General features: G+C 31.2%; 1 protein-coding gene across 3 annotated transcripts in view; it reads right to left on the bottom strand.

Annotated features, from left to right (window-relative positions):
* The window catches only part of LOC123296488 (gamma-aminobutyric acid receptor subunit beta), a 231,181-nt gene that overhangs the window by 10,461 nt on the left and 196,316 nt on the right, over positions 1 to 24,404 (bottom strand). For 2 of the 3 annotated variants that reach the window (XM_044877972.1, XM_044877973.1), the window contains exons 7-8: positions 17,627 to 17,911; positions 10,909 to 11,120 (exon numbers count right to left, since the gene is read on the bottom strand). In XM_044877972.1, coding sequence (XP_044733907.1) covers positions 10,909 to 11,120; positions 17,627 to 17,911 — 497 coding nt within the window. Of the gene's footprint in view, positions 1 to 4,341; positions 4,748 to 10,908; positions 11,121 to 17,626; positions 17,912 to 24,404 lie in introns of those variants that run through there. The other variant, XM_044877974.1, reaches the window with a different exon arrangement.

Below are 24,404 nucleotides of genomic sequence, written 5' to 3'. Positions count from 1 at the left end.
CTTTGCCAATTGTAATTATCATGATTCATTGATTCAACTCCCTTTAAAAAACGCTATAGTTTTGAATATTTTTAGAATTTATTAGGCGATTGTTGTAATGGTTGCTGATAAAAATTCAGCAGCAATTGCACAACCTACCATTTCCTAAACTTAACATAATTCTCTATCTTCCACCTAAATTAAGAAAAATGTAAATAAAGTTAACAGAAGGAATACAAAATAATCATTTGTGTGGTCTCTGAGGTTGCTGTGTCTAAAATACGAAGTAAAAACCCATTATTAATATTATTATTAATTTTTATTTCCGCGTGCTTAAAGAATATAGTAGGATGGTGCAAGAGGTCGCGATGTACAAGTGTATGTATACTGTTTTGCAACTAAAAACAGACAGGTTAGTAATGATTTATTTTTATTTTGGTTCATTAATTATAGAAGAGTCATGTAAGAATGTGCCATGGCAAGATGTATGTGCAAGAACACTCACTCTTGTGAAACATATTAATGTATTGGCAAATTTCAATAAATTTACAAAAATAACCAAGTTAGATCATTAAAATAAAAGTGTTAAATTTTAAAAAATATTGTCTAAATGTGATGAATGAACTACACAAAAGATTGCTTTAAAAAAATCTCCGATAAATATCGAAAAAGGAAGTCCGAAAAAGCTATAAATATAATTTTACGTCTCTTATACATACTACGTACGCACTATTCGCTGATTGTGCAAGAGTGTATTTTGGAAACTTATATTTTCGTTAATAATTCAAAAAGTACAATTTAAAGTTGAGTATTACTTTTTAAGTTTAAAGCATAAAATTGCAAAAGAGCTCACTCCTGCACCACCCTAGGCATTCTTTAAATTTCTGCTGCCCTCCACTCTAAAATGCAGGGAAAACCGAGATATATCATTTAAATATGAAACCTTAATAATCTATCAGATTTCGTATACTGTTGGAAATGAAGCAATTAAGGTTACAATTCCATGGAACAATATGACTTTTTATGAGACCCGACTCAAAATGTTCGTATGAGTGTGTAGAACAAAGTCATATTGGTTAGAAAGTTCTAATTCTGCTGAAAAATCAAGAAATATGAAAAAACTGTTATTGGACCTTATATTTTGGGGTATTCTAAACATTTTTTGTCTCATGATATTTTTTCCTAAAACTCACTGTTTTTGAGACACAAATGATTGAAAAAAATCTAATTTTGATGAAAATCTGATAATGTCGAAATTAACGATTAAACTTGTATGTCATATTTTGAGTTGTATGTCATTATTGTACGATTGTGATCCACTATTGAAATTTATATTTTGAACTATTCTAAGAACTTTTTGAGTCTTATCATTTTTCAACGTACTTTACCGTTTCTGCGCTTTTTTCAAGACTTAAGCGTTTTACGTAGTGTTAATAGTCCAAAATAGTCTCAAAAACGGTAAGTTTTAAGAAAAAATGACATGAGACAAAAAATGCTTAGAATACCCAAAAATATAAGTTCCAAATGACTGTTTTATCAAAATTTCATGATTTTTTAGCAGAATTTGCTTGTGCGAACTTCAAAGTGCTCCTGGGCGTACCCATAGTTAAGCACACTTTCTAACCAATATGACTTTAAATTCTACGCACTCATTCGAACATTTTGAGCCGGGTTCCATAAAAAGTCATATTTTTCCATAGAATCGCAACCTTATGACCTTTTTCCTGCTTTATTTCTTACAGTGGTAGTCAATATATTGTATTACTTGCACACACCAACACACCTATCCACTACTAACAGGTAGACGAATAATCACATTACTAATGAATTTCAAGCGCATTTTTGATCTGCATTTAACAAATAGAAATAACATTTTTTTTCAGTGAACATTTAAATAAGTAATAAAAATAACACAATTGATATAAAAATTGACAATTTTTTTTTGAAATTATAGTAATTATTTCCGAGATACAGTATTTGAACACCTTTTTTATTGACAGATATGTCAGAGATATTTACACTGAACATGTAACTGTGCTGTCCTGACATGAAAAAATTTATTTATACCATAACTAAAATCTGTGACGTGTGTTAAGACGGTTCTATACACATTTTTCAATGGCGTGAAATCATTATTTGATTGGCGTGAAACTTCATAATTTTTTAAGACTCCTCTTAAACACGCGTTGGTGGAAAAATATGTTTATAAAGAAAAGCGGTTTTCCAGATAAGAATAGTTAAATTTACATTTGAATTTCAAGCACTTTTACTCTATCGATTTGAAATTTGGACATGTTATAGGTTACTTTCATATTCTATCTGCCCTGGTTACTTTCATTTTTCGAAAATCCTATTAATTTGTTCACATTTAGGTACTTTTTCGTATTCCACTATATCTGGATGTGAACAATGAAAATTGGGAAAATTAAACAGGATTTTCTAAAAATAAAAGTAACCAGGGTAGACTATGAGTACCTATAATATATCCAAATTTCAAATCGATAAAGTAAAGAGTATAATCGCAGTGCTTGAAATTCAAATGTAGCCTTAACCATTCTTATCTGGAAAACTGCTTTTCTTTATAAATATTTTTTTCCACCAACGAATGTTTAAGAGGAGTTTAAGAGTAGGAGAAAAGTTATAAAGTTTCTGGCCAATCAAATAATGATTTCACGCCATTGAAAAATGTGTATAAAACCATCTTAAACAACAAACATTGATAATTGACAATTACATGACTTATTAAATAAGAAATGTTATTAAGAAAAAAAAATTATATGTTAATAAAATATAAAAATGTTTAAGATAAATAAGTTTTGAATATTATAATTTTCAAATATAAAAGGGTTCAAATTTTTTTGGCATTTTTGTTTCTTTCAATGAAGGAAGCAATTTAAAAAAAAAAAAATTAAAATCCCTCATCTCTTACCTACTTTATTAGCAGATTGAAATAAAAAAGTCGGCCTTTTCTTAAAACCATTTAGTTACCACCTACAAATTTATATAATGAGATTTTTTTTTCTTTTTAGTTCAATTTTTTAAACTAATTTCAGTAATTGATTTTCCTATTATGTCTAAAAGATTTAATTCTCACTGAATAATAATATAATTTTAAATTAATAATTTGTAGTTTTTTTCTACTTAAATTTAATTTTTGGTATTTAAAAATTTTTTTTTCTGATATATAACTTGTATGTGTTATTTTATAATTTAAGTCAATGGCTTTCTGTTAAGAATTTCTTTAGTTTAGCTCGCGTAAATTTTTGTTTTTTAAATATGAAATAAGTTTTTATTTATAAATTGTAGAATAAAAGCGTTAATTATTAATTTGTGTTGTAGAACAATCAATCATCTTGGGTTTTCACCTATTAGTCCAAACTTTTGGTTGCATATAGAATTTGAAGAGTAGAGCTTCATTAAAAAATGTTTAAATCTCTAAAGTGAGCCCAACATAAAAATTATTGGCCCTATTTTCCCAGAAAAGCTTCAAACCTATTGAAAAAAACTTTTCCTCTTTATTCAACTGAGAATAGCTAAACCAAAGACCTTTAAATGTGTTGATAACAATCTTTTAATTTTTAGAATTGTACGATTTATGCGCCTAAAGTAAATTTTTTCTGTAGCAAGTCAAAAACTTTGAACTCAATTTATAAAATTTCCTTGTTCTTCATGATTGCACAGTTGGGCTGTTTTAAAAGAACTTTTCAAATGAGAAACGAAATCGACAAAAAAAAATGTTCATTAAAGATCGTATAACGTCCTAAAGTTAATTTATAATTGTAAACAGTGTATAGACACTAATCAATTAACATTATTACGTCACAACGATGTTTTACGAACACTTTTTTGTCGGGGGTTTTCGTTTCTCTTTTGAAAAGTTCTTTTAAAATTGTCTGTAACTTTAAAATTATCATGAAAAATTCAATTTATAATACATTTTTTTATCAATAGTTTTGAAAATATCAAGCTTTTTTGGGTAGAAAACGCTCGAAATTGTTATTTTGGGCTCACGATAGATGTCACCAAAAGTTTACCTTACATGCAAATAGTATGACGTTGGTGAAATAATCAGTTTTAAATGACTGCAGTAATAAGTTTTCACACCAACGAAGAAAACAAATTGTGATTTTACATAGTTCATTTCAAACAGCGTTCATGTTATTTATCGTAATTGTTCCAAACTAAATTCGTGCGTATATTTCTAATCTACTTCGCAGTGGAAAAATCAGAATTTCGTCTCTGTATCTTTAATTATAAATTGGGGTTTTTAAAAGTTTATTATCATTTTTTTAGCCCGTGTGTGTTTGATATTTTTATGTGTTAGCGATAATAACATATTTCATTATTTAAAAAGAGTCGAATTGCACTGGTGGAATTTATTATCTGCTCCCAATTTTTAAATATGTAAGTCGTATCTAATAATAATTTTGAGTAATTCACTAGATTATTTATCCTCTTCCAAAAACACTAAATCATCAGCGATAACGTCTGAAATATGCAGGTAAATAATCCAATACATTAGGTTGAAACACACGAAACAGACAGGAAACACAATACGTGAATATTTATCGATGTCCGATGGTGTTATGCCATATAATTTATTTATGTCCTTTCCAGGGTGTATTAGATGTTGAGGCGCTGGTGCAGCACTCTCTTCGTCGGGTACACCACCACCACCACGTCCACCATTTACCGTACTCTCTAATGTGCCACCTTTACTGTGTGCCTTTGGATCATGCACTTTAAAACGAACCTGAGAACATTGATACTAATCTCAAATAGAAATTTATCTTTTATTTCGAATTGGGAGGCTTTTATTTTAATTTTTTTTGTGTAAATAGTTGTTATGTTGCTCATATAACTGTATTCTGTGTTTGTTGCACGTTCATATAACATTTTTAAAACGAGCCTCAGTAATTAGTAAAGTCTAAAATTCACAATATGTCTTACAATATCTATGTTCAATCTCTATATTCATACATACAAGCTCTAAATTTAGACTATTTTTACTAGTTTTATCAATCAAGCGTACGAGCGATCAAACGCACCATGCTTGGAACTGGGAGGTTGTGGGTTCGAATACACGTCGTGACAATTTGAAACATTTATTTCACGCGGTTAAATGATTAGGGTGTTTTGGGAATGGATTAGAACGATTTTAACAGCTTTTAAACAATTTTCCTTCGCGATTCCAGATTAATATTGGTACAGTTTCTACCAATAAGTGGGCTTTGGCGCACAACCTACCAATTCCTATATAATTATAATATCCTATCTTCCTCCCACAACATAAAAAAATATAGTGTAAAAATGGTTAGTACAAATGTTAAAAAATGAAGATTTATGACAATCCGAAAAATGGTTTGATTCTCTGTCTACGGCCTTTGGTATATGTAGATCGTAGGGTTCAAAAATTCACGCTTGTCAAAATAATCATAAATAAATGTTCCAACACCGTACATTCTCAATATATTACGTTCACATACACCCATACATCCATCCACATTCCATATAGACGAATAATCACATTATTAATGAATTTCAAGCGACTTTTTGATCTGAATACGAAACAATGGATAGTTACATAATGATGCGAAACAATAGGGATTGCTTATGGCGCTTAAAAGTTTGATAGATGGCGCATTAAAAATTACTAAGTTGTTAATGTATTTGAAAATAGAGTAGAGTTAGTTAGTGGTGAGGCAATACTCGTTTTTAACTATTGAAGAGATACGTCTAGCTTAATTGTCTAGTGTGCTCTTGAACACAAATCAACACGGAAACCCAAATTACCTTTTATTTATTGGATAATCCTGCCATGTTTTTGAAATATAAAACATAGCATTCAATTAAAAAGGTAATAAGAGTTTCTTGTTGATCCATTCTCATAAACTTCTTGCAGGTTGTACCGTTCTCGAAATTTCATCTCCGCTCATTTCATCCAGAATTCATTGTACGCCAATGGCCTACTCGAATACCTGGTTATTTCCTCACCCGTGTTTACTCGACTGTATTAGAGGCATGACCAATCCGTAGGCCACCTGAGTATTCTAGTCAAAATATTTAACATAATGTTGGTGCATTTTTTGCATATTTAATAGTTACAAAAGAACAACGAGGAGTGAAATAACTGAAGAGGAAAAGACAAAGGATGCATTTCTCGGGCACCAATTTGACGAGAATCAAAATTTGAAAGTCAAAATAACAATAGTTTAAAACGCAGGATAAAATAACCGAGAGCGAATCGCCCTACAACCGTAATCATGTGGCGATGTTTTACATTCATTAAAAAAAGGATTAAATGATTGTAAATATGTTTAAAAGCAACAACCTCCGTACATAAGTGACCGCAGTATTACTATTTAACTTTCCACAGGCTTTCCTTTTCGGGAAGAAGCTATAAGATTGTAAGCGAAGATATAATAACATATTTATTATCATAGTAAATTAGAAATATTATTTAATAGAGGAATTTTTTTACATGGTACTTTGACTTGCATAGGAAGTTATTTTCTTTTTCGCGGTTTCCGCATTTCTGCAGGGTTGTCTTCTAATTAACTAAATTTTTGATGATAAATACCATCAGTATACGCATTTTTAAAAATCGTACTAGAGCAGTTTCTGAGATGAGATTTATATGTTTATATACAATAATTGCTCGTTTATTTATATAAGATAATAAAGTAACGAGATAATCATAAATATAATCTTAACATTAAATCAGTAATCATATTCATGCAAATATATTCACTATATATATTCCATCGTTGGTACTTATATTTTTTCGGTGTTGCTATTTACAAAGTTTAAACATAATTTAATGTTCACGTTAACGCAGAAAATACTCTTTGGTAATTAATTTACACATAAACTTCGTGATTTTTTACCAATCTAAGTGAGAAGCGTAGTATTCCTTAAATATAAATAAAAAATAAGCGTGACTTGATCAATTTCCTCCTCCGGAGTCGTAGACGTAGATCATGGCTAATGCGGATGTCCAAAAAGATCTGGAAAATCAAGATCTGGAGAGAAGTTAAAACACTTGAACTTCGGACGAAATTATACTTCTACTTGGAGCCGAGGATCTGATGGTGATGATAAACTGAAAAAAATTCTTATAAGTTGAGCACTTAAATACTCGATAGTTTACAATTTTTTTCCTTGTTTCAACTTCACACAAATGAACATAGTTTGTAAGCTTCGCTTAGAATGGTAAGTTTACTTTTTTCTGGCCAGAAAAGTTATTTACCTTATTAGCTCATTCTATTAATAAAGATTGGGTATTATATTCTGGATTTTTTTACATAAATAACCTACGTATGGCTGTATGTGCATCCAAAAATAAAAGTGCTTCTAGAGGTGTCAAGCAACTAGCAAACTAGCTTTACTTTTATACTTTTGAGCAACTCTTCCACAGCGCTATAACACTGATTTACGATCAGTTTTTCTAATATTTTTAGCGAGGATTCGCGCACAACACATTCTAAGCTAATTCTAACTCAATCTTCAATTAGTTTATTTACTGTAAAAATCTGATCTAAGAAATCTTGAAAGGCACATATCTTCTTTGTATAAGAAATGGTTTGCAAAACACTTGGGTTACTTTCTTTTTGAACTTCCCAGTTATGAAAAATACTTTTTCAAGCCATTACCGCGAGCTTCATTCATAGTTCACGGTAAAAATTAATAATTGACAGCGGGGTTAGCGAACTAGCTACCCTCCCCCCCTGCGACTACCAATGCAGACAACCTCACATTGACCATATTATTATGGAATGTCGATTAAAATCGTTTTTAGCCTTTGTGAAATCAGTTTAAGCTTAACACAGGCACTACCTATTTGGTACTAGTAAATTGGAGTCAAAATCTTCAGGTTGGAGCACACGGAATAGTCTTGCGATTGAGGACGTGATGATGACTAACACCCATGAAATTTTCAGCCTTTCTGAAATGACTCACAAAAGCTACGCTTGGCCGCAGATCTAATAGTTTTTAGGAAATAATTATTTTTGTTCCTTCATTTCCGAAATATTAAAAAATGTGAACCCAATGATATGAAAACAGTAATATCATGCAATTTACACATTAAACATCATCATATTTACAATAACGTGAATTTTACGAATAATTACTTACATATTTAGCGTGTGAACAGACCCTTGACTTATTTTTTTTAGCAATAGTAGGTACTAGGTAGATAGGTAGTAAAATAAGTGCTTACATATATAATAGGCAATAAACGTATAATCAATAATATTATGTTAAAACTATTTTCTGAGAATACATAACATTGACACGAAAATGCATTTCTAAATATTATTACCTGTTTGTTATTGTTATTATTGCATGCATGTGCTTGAAATATTGTATGAATTGTATCAAGGAGACCTTTAGGCATATTTATATTATAATGAGGTCACTGTTAATGTTTGTTTAACTTTTATTATGTTTAAGTATAATCAAAAAAAATAGAAAAGTATTACCTACGATGTTGAGCATTTTGTTACTTTAGGTAAGTTTTTAAATACAAGCCGTCCTGCTACTTTGCCATTTTTATGTTAAATACATAGAAATGAGTGTGACAAATCGTGATGAGCAGCATGACAGTTCGTATTCAGGAACACTTCTTTTTAAAGCCATCATATTTTTCAATAACTTAATTCTGCGAGGTACAGAAAAAAACTTTCAAAACTCTGTATGCATCGATCTCTACACCGCGATGTATATTGAGCGAAGACTAAACCGTTTAGCCGATCTTCAGACATTTTCGATCTAAGGTATGTTTTGAGACGACGCAAAGTTGAAAAGGAGTGTTCATTCGTCGCTGTTGTCACAGGCACAATTGTCAGAACGCGAAGCATTTGTTAGACATTCGGAAACGCTTCTTTATTGTAAATATTATCAAGTGCTTCAAATTAATTTTTTGGTATTCCGTCCGGCAATGCGTTTTCACCAAAGTTGGACTTCGCCGAGCCAGATGTCACGGGAATCATCGTGCCAAATTGAGTATTGTAGCTCAAAAAGTCGAGCAAGAGTTTTCATCAAAATTTTTCATTTTATTGAGTAAGGAGACAAGCTAAATTTGATAAAATATTGCGATATTTCAAAATTCGATATATAATCTGCAACTGAATCAGTCTGTATATTCGAACGTTGAGTCTGTTATAACGCGAACCTTTGCCTCCGAACTTCTATATCGTATTCATCGCAGATATATAGCACACGGTTTTGAAAATTTTCCTATACTCTTGTCCAGCGTTTCCTATTCTTTCAATCATATAATGTTTCGCAGCATTAGCTTGTTCGATAGCCTCGTCAAGATCCAAGTTTTCTGTTTGAAGTACTTGACTCAAAGTTATAGAATGTACCAAGCTCAAAATATGCATGGATATCTGATTCGTCAGTGGAAATGGATCTCATAAATGAGTGAACTTCATGACTATATTGTTAATTCAAAATTAATGTGGACAGATTCTCAATGGGAGGGGTTTTAACCCCCAAAACTAATAAATATAATGACAGTGCTTTGACGTTTGTTGCTCTGAGGTATTACATGCATCTAACTTCTATCACTTCAAAATGTAAGTACAACAGCTTCCTAAATGTTGTGTTTTTTACATAGAGATATGAGGATAGAGAACGCTAGTCTATAAGTAGATACGATATGCGAAGCGAGAGAGAAGACTGCCAGTAAGTTCTTTTGTGTCCTTGTCTAGTACATATAGTTATACTTACTAATACCTAAAATAAGTATATATGTACATATGGTTATGACAAGGACACAGAGGAACTCAAAGTTTTCTCTCTCATTCATCATATTGTATCCACTTACAGGCTAGCAGATTCCTCGCGTTCTCTATGTATAATATTCTATGGTTTTTTATAAAAATTTTGTCGACCCTACTAGGCAGCCAACTAAAACTTCCTAGCACCATACAGTTATTGCAAATAATATATATAACTTTGGTTCAAAAAGAACCCTTCAGATGGTGATGCTTAAGTTTAACGCACTCATAGATATTATAAATATGTGTGGCTATCTTTACAGGTCACTCACTTGTCAAAGCAGTCAGACGTCTTATGAAATGACATTTATAATCTTTTAGGCTTATTTCGTTGTTGTGGTACATGTAAAAAAACTTTGGTGTGCCCATCAGACAATCTATACAGTAATATCCCTATTGACGTTACGCTAATTCAGAGTAACCTACGCGATTTCTAAATCTGGCTGTTTTATATACTATCCAACACGATTTTGTAGTTGGAGTATATGCACAACATGGGCACAGATTGATTGATATAAACCCATCTATCGTGTAATTTGGGGGTATTACTGTATTTGCAGATTAAAAACTCTATACAGATCGTGGTGATAAAACTGAAACTACATCTTCTTAGTGTCATTCTTTGTCAAAAAGTGTCTGTATACGTATACAGTCACTACAGGAAACTCACATTTCTTTGTTTTGTGAGGTAATTTTTAACGCTTGAAACTCAATATTAGTGCCTAAAAAACGTTGATTATTATAATAAAAACTGAATAGTTTTGATGTTTAGATTCATTTGCAGTAGCGAATGTGATTATTAGTCTATTAGGTGTAGTGTATTCGTAGGTGAAATGGGTGCCTACATGCGGCACGTTTTCAATGATAGACGCTCAATCTCAACGGATAAATGTTCAAAGTTTTAAAAAACGGTTTTCTTTCGCATTTAGTAAAAAATATTTAACTGAATGATTAAATTTAAATGAATTATCAATGTCTACGATGAAATGTGTGGTAAAAGATTGAGCCCATACTTACTGTCTTTTTCCAGAAATTGTTGTTTTTTATTCAATACATTTTAGATATCGTTGAATAACTTATTTTGACTATTTGTTGTGGGATTTGTGTTTCAAAAATTTTGTATTGAAATAGATTTAATACTTACATTAGATCGTACATTTTGTATTGTATTATATTTAGCGGGTCCGCCACGACAATGATCCCCCATTGGTCTCCCGCTAACTGTTTGTTTAGGTGCATGATCTGGATCATTTGGATCAACACCTAATTTTTTTTCGGCAGCTATTTTTTGTATCATTGTAAAACGATTTTTTCGCATTTGTATGCGTTTGGCCATATAACCCACCGTTGCGTACTCTGTAACAGAAATTCAATTAAGTATGCATGTATAAGTGAATGAAAATAAGAAGGTAATACAATAATACAAAATACTCGTAGAGTCGTACACTTAGCTGGACACAAAGGGTTTCAATATAGAGCCTAAAGTGGAAAACGGATGCATAAAATTTGTTATATAAATATATTCTTAACGTTGAGCAAAAATTGTTCTTAAAGCATAAGTTGTTATAAATACTAAAATATTCGAGATTTCTGAAAAAAAATTACTTGTATAAATTTGGGGGTGGGAGCTGTTGTAAAACTGCAATGTCCGATTATTTACGTAATATGGAAGTAAATCGTCTCTTGTGAAAAATAGTTCTAGATTAATATACTCCTCCATGTCTAGAGGTCAAAGAAACGCAGTAATAGTCCTCCGATTTAAGAATTTGAATATCTATGATTCCTTTTGTGAAGTACGTTGCTAAAATATATACTGATTCCGGCTAAGAGTTTTAAAGATTGACTAACTCGTGGAATTAAATATACTGATGAAGATTGAGTGGGCAACAAGTTATAGGTATGTACCTATCCTTTTATTCTCTTTTTTGTTTCTCGTGTATAATGATCTTCGTCTTACCAATATTGTATGAACGGCATGTGCGCTTATACAGTTCGAAACGAACTTACTACATGCATTTTTTGTTGCATAGAGTGATCCGTAATAAAAGTGTTTTTAATAATATAGTGATGTGAATAATAAAATTCTAGAAGTTGTAAGAATCGAAACAACATATATTGGAAAATTCTATGACATAATGCGACATAATAATAATTACTGTATTTAAGATCAGAATTGTATTAGTATTCAGAATATGCGATTTACATCTAGGCATATAACTATCACGAGTACATGCGTTAAGCAATGTATCTCAATAAGAGGTATTATAGGGGTTGCATGAAATTGCAAAATTGACTTGTATCGTGGCTTATCTGTTGTAGTTCATCTATTCAACTAAGAAACTCCCACTCTCCAAGCGTCTTACAACTATTTCAACGCATATCGAAGCTTCAACACTTGAATAAAATACCTCTCACTTAGATGTATTGCTTAACGCATGATATTTATATGCCTAGATGCAAATCAAACATTCTGTATGTGACTAATTCTGTACTTACGTTTCTGGCAGTCTAGAAAATACTGTTTTTTTGGTCGTTCTGACCATTTGTGGATACTAAGTATTTTAATGGAAATGATGATTATACGACGTTATAAATGACACTTAACAATGTAATTAATGGTGTAAGTTGGAGAAATTAATTAAAAGAAACGAAAGATAAGCACAACAGGTAGGACATTTGTTAAAACCAAAAAATTAAAACAAATGAAATTAATAATAAGGGCTATACCCTAAGTCAATTGTTTGTTTTGACATACATTAGGGCTGACTGACCAGCTCTATTCTAACATTTAACTGAGTGACTGACATAACTGTTATTTATATGCAATATACAATCTGTATAACAATTTTCAGCCTAAGTAAATTCATTTAAATACCACGGCAATCTTAACCGATTTGATAGCACATATGTGACACCTGTTCTACCGTTCTTTCGACTGCTCACTGTAGTAAATGAGTGTATACAACTACTAGAACCAATTGTCAAATGATCAGCTGCAGTAAATTTTTTTGTTCTGGTTCTTAAGCCATTAGTGTAGAAGTATAGATAGACAGGGGTATTTTTCACTTACGGGTAGGTGCTTCTTACTTATTTACTGTTTCTTTAAAAATATTCTTAGCCAAATTTTCTTTCTACACTTTATACTTCCATCATTATAAATATACGACATATATTTAGATCAAAGCAAATAAAACCGGACGGAACTGTTTCCGACATTTACAACGGATGATGTATTATTATGTTATGATGAACACTCTGTACAACAACAACAAAATATAATCATTTAAAAATGATTTTCATATGTTTTTCTTTTTGTTGTTGTTGTTGTTGTTGTTAACAAACATGGTAATTGAACAAGCAAACACATATATCATAATGAACCTGTATAACCTAACATATTATATTATATTATTGTGTGTGGGACGATGTGTCATATATTATGCGCATGATCCAAAATTTTAAATATATAAATCAATTGTGTTTATATATATATGTCGTAGATGGATTGCTAAATCAGCTGTTTTATATAACCGTTATTTGTTTTACAAGTCGCCCTATTAGCTCAGTTGGTTAAGGCGTAACCAATTCCGTCCGCGGTATGCTTAGGTTTGCGGGTTCAATTCCCGCCGTCGCAACAAAATTAATTTAATTAATAGTTGTGATGGGCTGGTGTAGTGCATGGTATATGCATGAAGGAGGTGCACTCAGCCTCTGAAATTGAGGAGCTGACAATGGGCTCTATAGCCCTAAGTGTGTCCTTCGTGGACAGCCAATATAACCTAGCCTTACCTTTACAAACAAGTTCTGTTATGGAAAATGCCTTAACGATGTTTAGAGGTTGTTCATAATTACCCAATTTTAACGCGCAAAATAGCTTAAATGTTTTACAAATCATCAATGCAGCGAGTGAACGATTAGTGGTTAAGTAAAACACTGTGAAATGATATATCTGAGAAAAGTTTATCAAAAATTACAAATACCTAGGTAATCGTGATTCTTAAAAATTAAAATTTAAAAATAGGTACTGCTCATTCTAAACATGTTGTTTGTTGTATGAAAGAATGCTTAAGATTGATAAATTACTTTGAAAGAATATTTAAGAACAATAATTTATTTTTATTTAGGTTTTGGAACCTAATAAGTACTGTTTGCTAGTGTCATAACCTGTTGATTTATTAAGACTTCGATTTATATTTATTTTTTTTTATAGTTCGATAATTTGTTTGAAACATTAATTTACTATTTTTTTATTTTATCTTGGTCACCCTATACTAAGTGCTTATTGTGATTGCAGATAAGCCATTCTATATTCCGTCTAGACTTGGGTTTTGTTAAACTTAGGTTAATGGCAATACAGCTGAACGTTGTCCATAACGGAACTCTTTTGTAAAACAATTAATGTTTTAGTAAAACAACTCATTCGGCAATCCATCTGCGACATATATATATATTTTTATACTTATTGTATTTATATATTATATAGATAGATGAAATTTCATAGGTTAAACGTGCCAAGATTTGATTTTTCTAATATAAAGCATGCATTTTAGCAATTTATTTAATCAAAGACAGACATCTGTGAGGCTGATACCAAGGTCGTATACTCAACTTTTTTTTTTCATTTTTGAGAGGAATATATTGTGACGCTTGTGATAGAAAAATTTGAATAAGCGAGATTTCCTTTAAAGTGGAAGTTAAACGATTTCATATCCTGTTTAATTGAATGAAGATCCAAGTTTCCTCTATCGATGTGTATCGGGGTTTATGTACTCAATTTGATTTCTAATTCTCGCTTATCAAATAACGCTTTATTATGTATACTCAATGTCACAAAAAATGCTCGTTTTAAAACATTCTAAGTGTTACTATTATAACATAACATATGATGCGTACGCTTAGAATGTTTTAACTGTGGCACTTTTTCTGACAGTGAGTGTACATACTTAGGCTATGTATTAATGCTATTTCATATTTAATAATGTATTTTCAACGTGGTTTCCGTTTACCGTTTTCAATTTTTCTCTTACGTAGTAGCAGAATTTCATCGTATATGTATACATACCAATGGGAATTGACCTTTAGAAGCTCGGCAACGGATAGATAGGATACATTTATACATACATGCAGTGAACGAGTTTCCCTCTATATTACTCTGGGGAGTGGTTTGAATCCAAACGGTAGTTTTGAATATCCGTTCCGAGTTTGTATTATTATCGTTGGATGTAGAACATATATAGAAACATATATTTATGTATATACGTACTGGGTAATTTATAGAAAGATATTTGATCACCTAGTGAAGAATTGAATCAGCGCCAGAGGAAGTAAATTGGTTAACTAAATAATAGTAAAACTTATTCCGATTTATAAAAAAATATATAGGTAATAAATAATTTTTTACCTTCGATATCAATAAAATTCATAATATAAGATAATTTTGATCCAAAAAATCCAAAAATCGGGTTTATTTAATGATTGGATGCGTGGTTTTTGAGATATAATCCAAAATTGGGCACAAAGAGCGATTTTCTCAGAAACTATGTATTTAATCGATACATAAACCCGACTTTTGTATTTTTTGGGTCAAAATTACCTTATATACAAAGTTTTATCGAAATTGGAAACACAAATTTTTTTTCGATTTTTTCTAAGGGGTACTCCTTAAGAAAATTGCAAAAAATCGAAAATTTTTTTTGCCTTCGATATCAATAAAATTCATAATATAAGGATAATTTGACCCAAAAAATCCAAAAATCGGGTTTATTTAATGATTGGATGCGTGGTTTTTGATATATAATCCAAAATTGAACACAAAGAGAGATTTTCTCAGAAACTATATATTTAATCGATACATAAACCCGATTTTTGTATTTTTTGGGTCAAAATTATCTTATATACAAAGTTTTATCGAAATTGGAAACACAAATTTTTTCCTGATTTTTCGATTTTTTCTTAAGAAAATTGCAAAAAATCGAAAAATTTTTTTCTTTCGATATCAATAAAATTCATATGTAATATAAGGTTAAATTGACCCAAAAAATCCAAAAATCGGGTTTATTTAATAATTGGATGCGTGGCTTTTGAGATTTAATCCTAAATTAGACAAAATGAGCGATTTTCTCAGAAACTATGCATTCATATCCATACAGCCGATTTTTGTAATTTTTCGGTCAAAATTACCCAAATTTGTGTTAAATTTGATGAAATAATATTATATATATACATATTACATAATTCAAATAGATTACATCAACTCAGGGTTTTCACCTAAGTACTTGATCAATGAATAGCACGGTAATTGATATATGTTTGTACCCACATAACAATAAAATACAATATTCCAAAATATAATATCATAAATTTGATTAAATTTGTATTGTTCGAAAATAAATAATTAAATAATATTAACTCATCGCTAGTTCAATCGATAAAAATATATGTGGTAGGCATAAACCAATTTAGGAAAAATCTTCATTATACCACACAGAAGCTTTGTACCATGATCAAATACCATATTATAGTTATATTTTGAAAATGGTTTGTAATTACACTCAATGTCCATTTCGATGATGTCGAATTTGTATGCACGCCCTTTGATTTTGAAACGTTAGCTTGTCTTGTAGATTATATCTGGATGCCAAGCTTTGCTCGGTATTTTTTGAGTTAAAAAGACACAAGTTTTATCTCTAATATAATAACCGTTTAAAATGTCTCCACACAAATACCAATTTTAATGTCCCGCTAATGTATTTTTTTGACTACTATAGACACCAATACATGGAAGAGTCATATTTTATAATTTATGTTTCAGTTTTTCCTAAAAACACGGATAAACCGACGTTTTTTAAAAATGTAACCTATCTAGATCGACTTTTCGCCCCAAAAAACCTCTGCATACTCATTTTCATGAAAATCTTTTGAGCCATTTCCGAGATCGTTGATATGGTATGGAGGTTAGCGGGCCATGTTCGAGCATCGCGCCTCGAAGCAATGGTTCAGAGCACCTAGCCAAATAGACCCTAATATATCTATAAAATCTGACCCTAATATATCTATAAAATCTGATAATCTGAAAAACTAACAATTAAAGGCATGGACCAGCTACGAGGGAGGGCGAATCGCCAAAAGCCTGTTAGGTTAAGGAAACTCGCTCGGTAACAGAGCCGAGGAGATCTTGAAACTAAACAGAGCTGATATTAGAGTCATTGTAGAGTTACTCACAGGGCATGATAACCTGAACAAGTTCCAACATCAGATTGGAAAAAGACATTCTCTCGCGGTGGCAGATGCGGAGAAAATTCAGAAGAAACATCGATCCACTTTCTCTGTTACTGCCCGGCGCTCATACAGCAGCGAAGGAAATGGTTTGGTCCGGCCATAGTCGAACCAGAAGAAATTAGGAAACTCAGCGCTAGGCAAATCCTGGGTTTCAGTACATCAGTTTTTTATAATAGCCACTGAAAAGCGTAGCGGGGGTAGAGATCGTTGATATATATATACAAGAATTGCTCGTTTAAATATATAAAGATATTGATTTGTAAAATTTTTAGATTCTTTTAATAGTTCGAAATTTTGGTTCTTTACTAGTTTGTAATTATAATTTTTTAAGAACCACGCTCTACAGACAACGATACCGAGTCTTTTCCATCAGCTGGTTAGTTAATTCCACTATTTATTATTTTTGAAAAAATAAATTTATTTGATTTTTGATTTTTTAACAAGCAAAAATACATTTTCGTTATTATTTTAAGACTAAGGTTTGTTTGCGTACGTTTAGTGATATAAATGGTAATATCACTAATGAAGTTTCCTTTTGTATATTGTGATTGTGAATGAAAACATTCCTGAAATATTTTACTTACCCAGTAAACTTGCGAACACCATCACGAAACATGTTCCCAAATATACGTCAATCGATTTAACATACGAAATTTTGGGTAATGCAGCATTTGTTGATGACATCAGCGTTGTCATGGTGAGTACAGTAGTGACACCAAGCGCGACTCGAGCTGGTGTTGCATTTCTATTCAACCAGAAACTAACCCATGAGATGATTACGATCAAACCGGACGGGATGTAGATCTGGATGAGGTAGTAACCCATAGAACGTACGAATTGAATTTCACACGCCAGGCGGGAATAATTTCCTAAATTGAATAAATAATAATATTAGTATATATTTATATTATTAAAAGTTAAATAAAACAACAAACTGAGTTTGGAAGGAAAATTTTGTTACAAAACAGACATGTTTATTGATTCTCAATTTGTTCAAATTCCTAGATCAATTTTTGTATAATAAGTACGTATTTTATCGTCAGTATAAATTAAGTATGCAATTTTTTAAAGGAGATAACTTGATGAGACTCTAATTTGGTTATTTCTTAACCTCCTTAGTTTTAATGGTTTGGATCAATTAAATATTTATAATAAAAAAATCGGAAGAAAGACCTTAAAATACCCAGAATATCATTGATCAACTTTGATAATTTAAAATGTTGGTTGATGTACCTGCAATTTTTTTTTCAAGTAAAACTTTTCTGAATTATTTTTTGATTATTTATTTGTATTGTTATATTATTATTTTTGGATTTTTAATATTTATATTTTCTGAAAGAAATCATGAAAAGTTATAAATAATATAATAATAATAATAATGGGGTTTACCTCCGTTTCTCTGACATATATGCCTATAACAGAGGCCACCTATATCATTATTTGTAAATCTTTATTTATTTAATTACAGACGTATTTACAATTACATTTTGATGTGGGTGGAGTCGGTTACTTCGTTCTTATCCAAGCGACGATAATGTGATCAATTCTGCACTCCCATTAATTATAAATTGCTCACACTGCCGCTGCCTGGATTCGAACCCGCAACCTAAGTCTAAATCGACACACAGACAAAGACAAACGCCTTAGACCGCTCGACCATTTAGGCTAGGATAAATAATATAAGAATATTATAGGAACATATGGTGTAATAGTTATGGGCAATGTTACGAAAATATTGATTTTAAAACAGCTGGATTTTGAATATTTCTTTTCTTATTGGAATTAGGTAGGGATAAATTACAGCAATCAAAATCAACAGCAGTTGCGTTTAATTTGTTTCGTAGTGCATATTCCCGTAAATAACTGTGAAATTTGCAAATTTTATTATCATTTTAAGATAATTTTTCAAAACCATTTTTCATGCTGTTTTAACAGTACAGATTATAATGGCCAGACAGTTTTATCGTTGCTAACACCGCGATATTATTCTAGCTCTAATTATCACTATGGTTGTACCATTCTCGATTTTTATGTCTTTATCGTTGCTATCACCGCGATATTATTCTAGCTCTAATTATCACTATGGTTCTACCATTCTCGATTTTTATGTCTTGTTGGTTTTGGCGCATAGAAGTAATGATTTGCTAGAATGTAATGGCAAGAAAATGGTTTTTTATCGAATTTAAAAATACGTGCACAATTTTAAAATAGTTACTATATCTTTGTGGTAAACCATATTTGTATATCATGTGGACTTATTTAATTTGTTTTATTATTTCGGTTCATTGAATTTAATCTTTTTGAAAGAGAATTACAACAAACTTTTCTAAAAAATTTGAAATATTAAAGTTTTTCTAGTATTACAATATTCATTATAGTGATATATATATATGCAGTTTTTCATTTATAAATTTTCCACGATATTTATGTTCAAAGAATGTATTTTATTATTCTTGTTGTTTCACAATAATATTGTTTTTGTTGTTGTTCTTTTCTTGTGTTCGTTCCAAGTTTAAATAATACCAAAAGACAGAAGTATATACCATACAGGATGGACCTATGCAATTTGTTTACATTTTTCGTGATTAAAAGCATGTTTGAAAATTTTTTTTTTCAAAAGAAATATTTTTGATCTATCTTCAAACATCTGTCTAAAGATATTCAACAATATGCTAGTAAAAGTTTTCTTTCTCTGTACAGCAAGCAGCATAATAGTCACAGGAAGCAAGGTCAATTGAATAATGTTGTCGCTTGTACAATTTACTTCAGGTTTAGACTAAATATTCGTCAAAAAAAATCTTTGTTAATAGTGGCTTAAACTAAACGGTCAATTACATCGTATTTAGGCTCAAAGCATCGCTAATTTGTTTATTTACATATATCTAGTTTTGGTTGCTTTGGTTGCAATGTTCCTTTTTGTAGCAAAAATGCGAACTTAAAATGTTTAAGAATGCCTGCTAATTAGTATGGATTCCAATTATTTACATGTTAATTATCGACAACTTTGAAAATTTATTGCAGCTAACATAGACAGTCAATGGGTCAAGTTTTTTTAACAGTTTATATCGTTGAAAATTACATGCCTGAAATTTTTCGTGTAAAATTACTTTTTTTCGCATGTCGTTAGAAATACTTTAAAAGAATGGTAAGTCTTTTTTGTTTTTGACATACGGTAGTGGTTTACGTATATAATTTAATTACGACCATCAAAATGGCTACTGGTTGAATCCACTCTGTACTCATATATATTTATTGTGCCGAATGTTTCATTTGACCTATCTAAAAGTTTAACAATTTTGTCGACAAATTTATACGATACGATATTATTAACTAACTGATAGAAATTTATTTTTTGCATCTGAAAATGGAAATAAAACATTTTATTATATCTAAACGTTTTAATTAACGCTGTTGTTCTATACACATTTTTGATTGGCGTGAAATCATTGGTTGATTGGCGAGAAACTTTATGATTTTCTCTATAATCTTTTTAAATGTTCGTTGGTAGAAAAAAAATGTATAAAGAAAAGTGATTTTTCAGATGAGAATGCCATTATACCCTTTACTCTATCGAATTTTCTTGAAGAATTTGCAGTGACTTATATCGTGAATCAATAGTGTTAGAAATAATTAATAGTGCTTTTGAAAAAACTTTATTTATGTCTTGGGCTACGGAATATCATTTTAGACTAGTCGAAACACCACTAACGCCGGTTAAGTCAAGCTTCACTATTTTCCGATTAAACCAAACTTCATTTATTGATAGCTAAGCCATGCTTCAGTGATTGCGGGGTAAGTTAAGCTTCTTTAATTGTCTGCTAAAACATTATTATCTGTGTATCGTAACCTACACCACGTCAAATATTTATCGGAAAGAAATATTTTTGATCCATTTTCAAACATCTGTCTAAAGATATCCAAGAATATGCTAGTAAAAGTTTCCATTCTTCAATTTTATCGATATACTTTTACCTTCTACAACTATTAATTTTCCTACTTGCAATATTGGTGATAAAATTTCATTTCTTGCTCAAACCATTCTTAAAAGGCATGCAAAGGATTTAAGTGTATTTTAAACTTTTTAGTACGTTTATTTGACCTAGTTGGATTTTATTTATTTCGAATGTTCTCTTGAAGATTTTTAATTTAAAATAAAATGTAATAAACAGTCCACTATTATAAGGCATACAATACCCGCTATTTTCGTTTCTTATTTTGGTGGGTATTGCGTTAACCCGAATTAAACAGCAATTAACTAATAGCTTTTTTATTTTTCAATTAAATTTATAATTTTCAATATGTTAAGTTCTATCGTTTCTTAAAATTTTAATTTTAGTTTCTATCATAGCAGTTGGGCATTCCACTTTAGTAACTTTTTTCAAATCTCTAGAGTTAAAGTATGAGTAACTTACAAGGAGCTGACTGGAGACAATACGAGTCATATTCTTAAATATAGTGACTTGTAATCACAATGTGACCGCTATTCGTTGTTTTTCGAGAGTCTTTATATTATATTTTGATATGTAATATGTTTGAATGATTATTCCCGAAATCAACCAATTCGTTGTGTGCGGAAAATAAGAAATAAAATGGCACAAATATTATTTTTCAAATGTAAATTATCATTATTATTTATTTAAATTTGTGAGACAATAATATTAAATTTTCAATGTAAGTCATAAATGCAATCCATACAATTATATATGCATCCATACAATTCTATAATTATAGTAGTGTATCGTTACCATGGAAACTCCTCCATGGTAAATCTTACACGGTGCGAATTGCTACGATTATTTTTGCATTTTTTGGTGAATTGAAAAAGGTTTGATAAAGGTGATCGATTTTGATTTATGTATGTTTTGACGATTTGTATGATCGGTTAATAATTTTGGAAAACTTACGTCTACTATCTGATAGGAAAAATTTAAAATGAGTAGAAATCGAAACTACTCAAACGAAACATGAAAAACAAATTTTTCGATTTGGTATCATCGCGGTGATTTGGAAATTTTTCCACCAATAGACAACAATCATATACTCTTCTATATACTTCCGAGACAGAAGCATAAAGAAGGACCCATATCTTCCGGTCTAATAGATTAACCTTGTTTGCAGAAATTTTTCACCTATATTAAACTATACTTTATCAGTTAGATACAATATTATGTAATATGTATATCGCGTAGAACTATCATCCATAAAACTATATAGTTTTAAACTTTTATAAACTTATGTATGCATATAAACAGAGTTAATAATGTTTAGTTATAGAGTTCTATAGATACCATAACTCATTCAATGTAAAAACCAGGTTGAAAAAAAAAACGGAAATTTTCAATTATTTTAATTGCTCGTAGCGTACTTTTCAAAGTTTTGCTTTTAATTCAACAAAATATACATTTACATATAATATTTGTTTTTGGAAAATATAACAAGGTATATTGTTTGCTATTATACAGACTCTCATGGTGATTAAGAATATCGAGAATGTGATATATTTTTATAAAGTTATTTCAAAAATAAAATAGTAGAAAAAAAAATAACACTTAGACCATAAGGTCCGTTGTGATACTGAAAAAGGGTTGGCCCATTCCCGGCCACTACCCCATGAACCATTTGGAGCTGTTTTAGAACAGAAGGAGATCTTTAACGTCGACGGACTTTAGGTCGGAGAGGTCGTCAAAGAAAGGTTGGTTCAAGTAAGTCCATCTGCTCATAGCAAGAGTTGGGAAGTGACAGAGAAGATGAGAAATTATCTCCCCCTTCTCACCACTGTGACAGCACCTGCAGTAGTCGTGATACATTGCCAGGCCCAAGCGTTCAGCATGCCTGCCGCCCAACCAGTGTCCTGTAATAGCCGCAACAACTTTACGAACAGAGGCCCTTGGGAGTGATATAAGATCTTCGGAACGCCTGCGGTTGTACTCAGGCCATATCTGTCTTGTAGTACCACAAGTACGTTCCTCCCTCCATCTAAGATTGTCCCTTTTTAAGATATCCTCTTTTAGGAGCAACTAGCAGTTCGCAAATGGAACTCCCGGATATTTATTGATGCTTGTGTCCTTGCAGAAAGGTAGTATAGATAAAAATTAAGGTCTTTGTTTTCAAAATTTTCAAAATGCTTCGCGTTCTGGCAGTTTTTCCTGTGACAACAGCGACGAATGGACGCTCCTTTTCTACCATGCATCGTCTCAAAACATACCTTAAATTGACAATATCTGAGGATCAGCTAATCTGTTTAGTTTCGCTCATCTCGGTGTGGAAGCCGTTGAGTTTTGGAAAAGTTTTTCCCCCTACTTCGCAGAATTAACTTTATGAAAAATAGACTGAATATCACATTTTTGCGTAATATGTTATATGTCTTACTCGAAAAAAGAATTTTTTGCTATTATTGGCTTTATAACCTAACATAGCGAACAAAAGCTTGAACCCCTCGCTTGGATAATTCCTGCGCACGGACCTGAATGTTACGTTAGGAAAAACAACCAGATTTGTTTTGGAATATGTAAAGACTTAAAGATCAGATGTAAATAAATAAATTTCGCATAATGTTTTCACTGTATTTTTGTTATTTTTTTTTATGAATGAATACAAAAAAAAATAGATGGTAGGTAAAACATTGAAAGACATAACTGTGACTCTGAAGGTGACATAACAAAAGGTTTTATAAAAAATACGACATCTATATAAAAAAATTCTAATACGAGTTCACATGACTTCTATTTGTACAATCATCTTGGGTTTTCACCTGTCATGTTCTTGCATGCATAAGGTAAATGAGAATAGGTTAGATTAGGTTAGAGTGGCTGTTCTGGGGTGGGACACACATAGACCATAGGATCCGTTGTGATACCGAAAAAGGGCTGGCCCATCCCCACTACTCCATGAACCATTTGAAGCTGTTTAAGAACAGCAGAAGAGCTTTGACGCTGACGCACTTTATGTCGGAGAGGTCGTCAAAGAGAAGCTGGCTCAAGTAAGTCCATCTCCTCATGACAAGAGCTGGGCAGTGACAGAGAAGATGAGGCATTGTCTCCTCCTCTTCACCACTGTGACAGCTCCTGCAGTAGTCGTGATACACTGCCAGGCCCAGGGGTTCTAAATGAGAATGGAATTTCATCAAATTCGCTTCGCCTCGCCTCGTCTTTTGAAACAATATACCTCGACTCGCCTCGGTTAGTAACGAGGCTTAAAATTTTGAGCCAGGGCGAGGCGAGGATGCCTCGTAGCAAAACACTAACCAATTCATATAATTAATTTAAAGTTAAAGAGTAAATACTTTCTACAAATATGGAAGTGCTATTCATACAACCAAATAAATGAATGAACAGAAATAGTGTGGATAGGTTTTATTCTTTT

This window comes from Chrysoperla carnea, chromosome 3 (genome assembly GCF_905475395.1).
Source record: "Chrysoperla carnea chromosome 3, inChrCarn1.1, whole genome shotgun sequence".
Classification (NCBI taxonomy): domain Eukaryota; kingdom Metazoa; phylum Arthropoda; class Insecta; order Neuroptera; family Chrysopidae; genus Chrysoperla; species Chrysoperla carnea.
The sequence above is the reverse complement of the archived record's forward strand: the minus strand, read 5'-3'. Positions and strand labels throughout refer to the sequence as shown.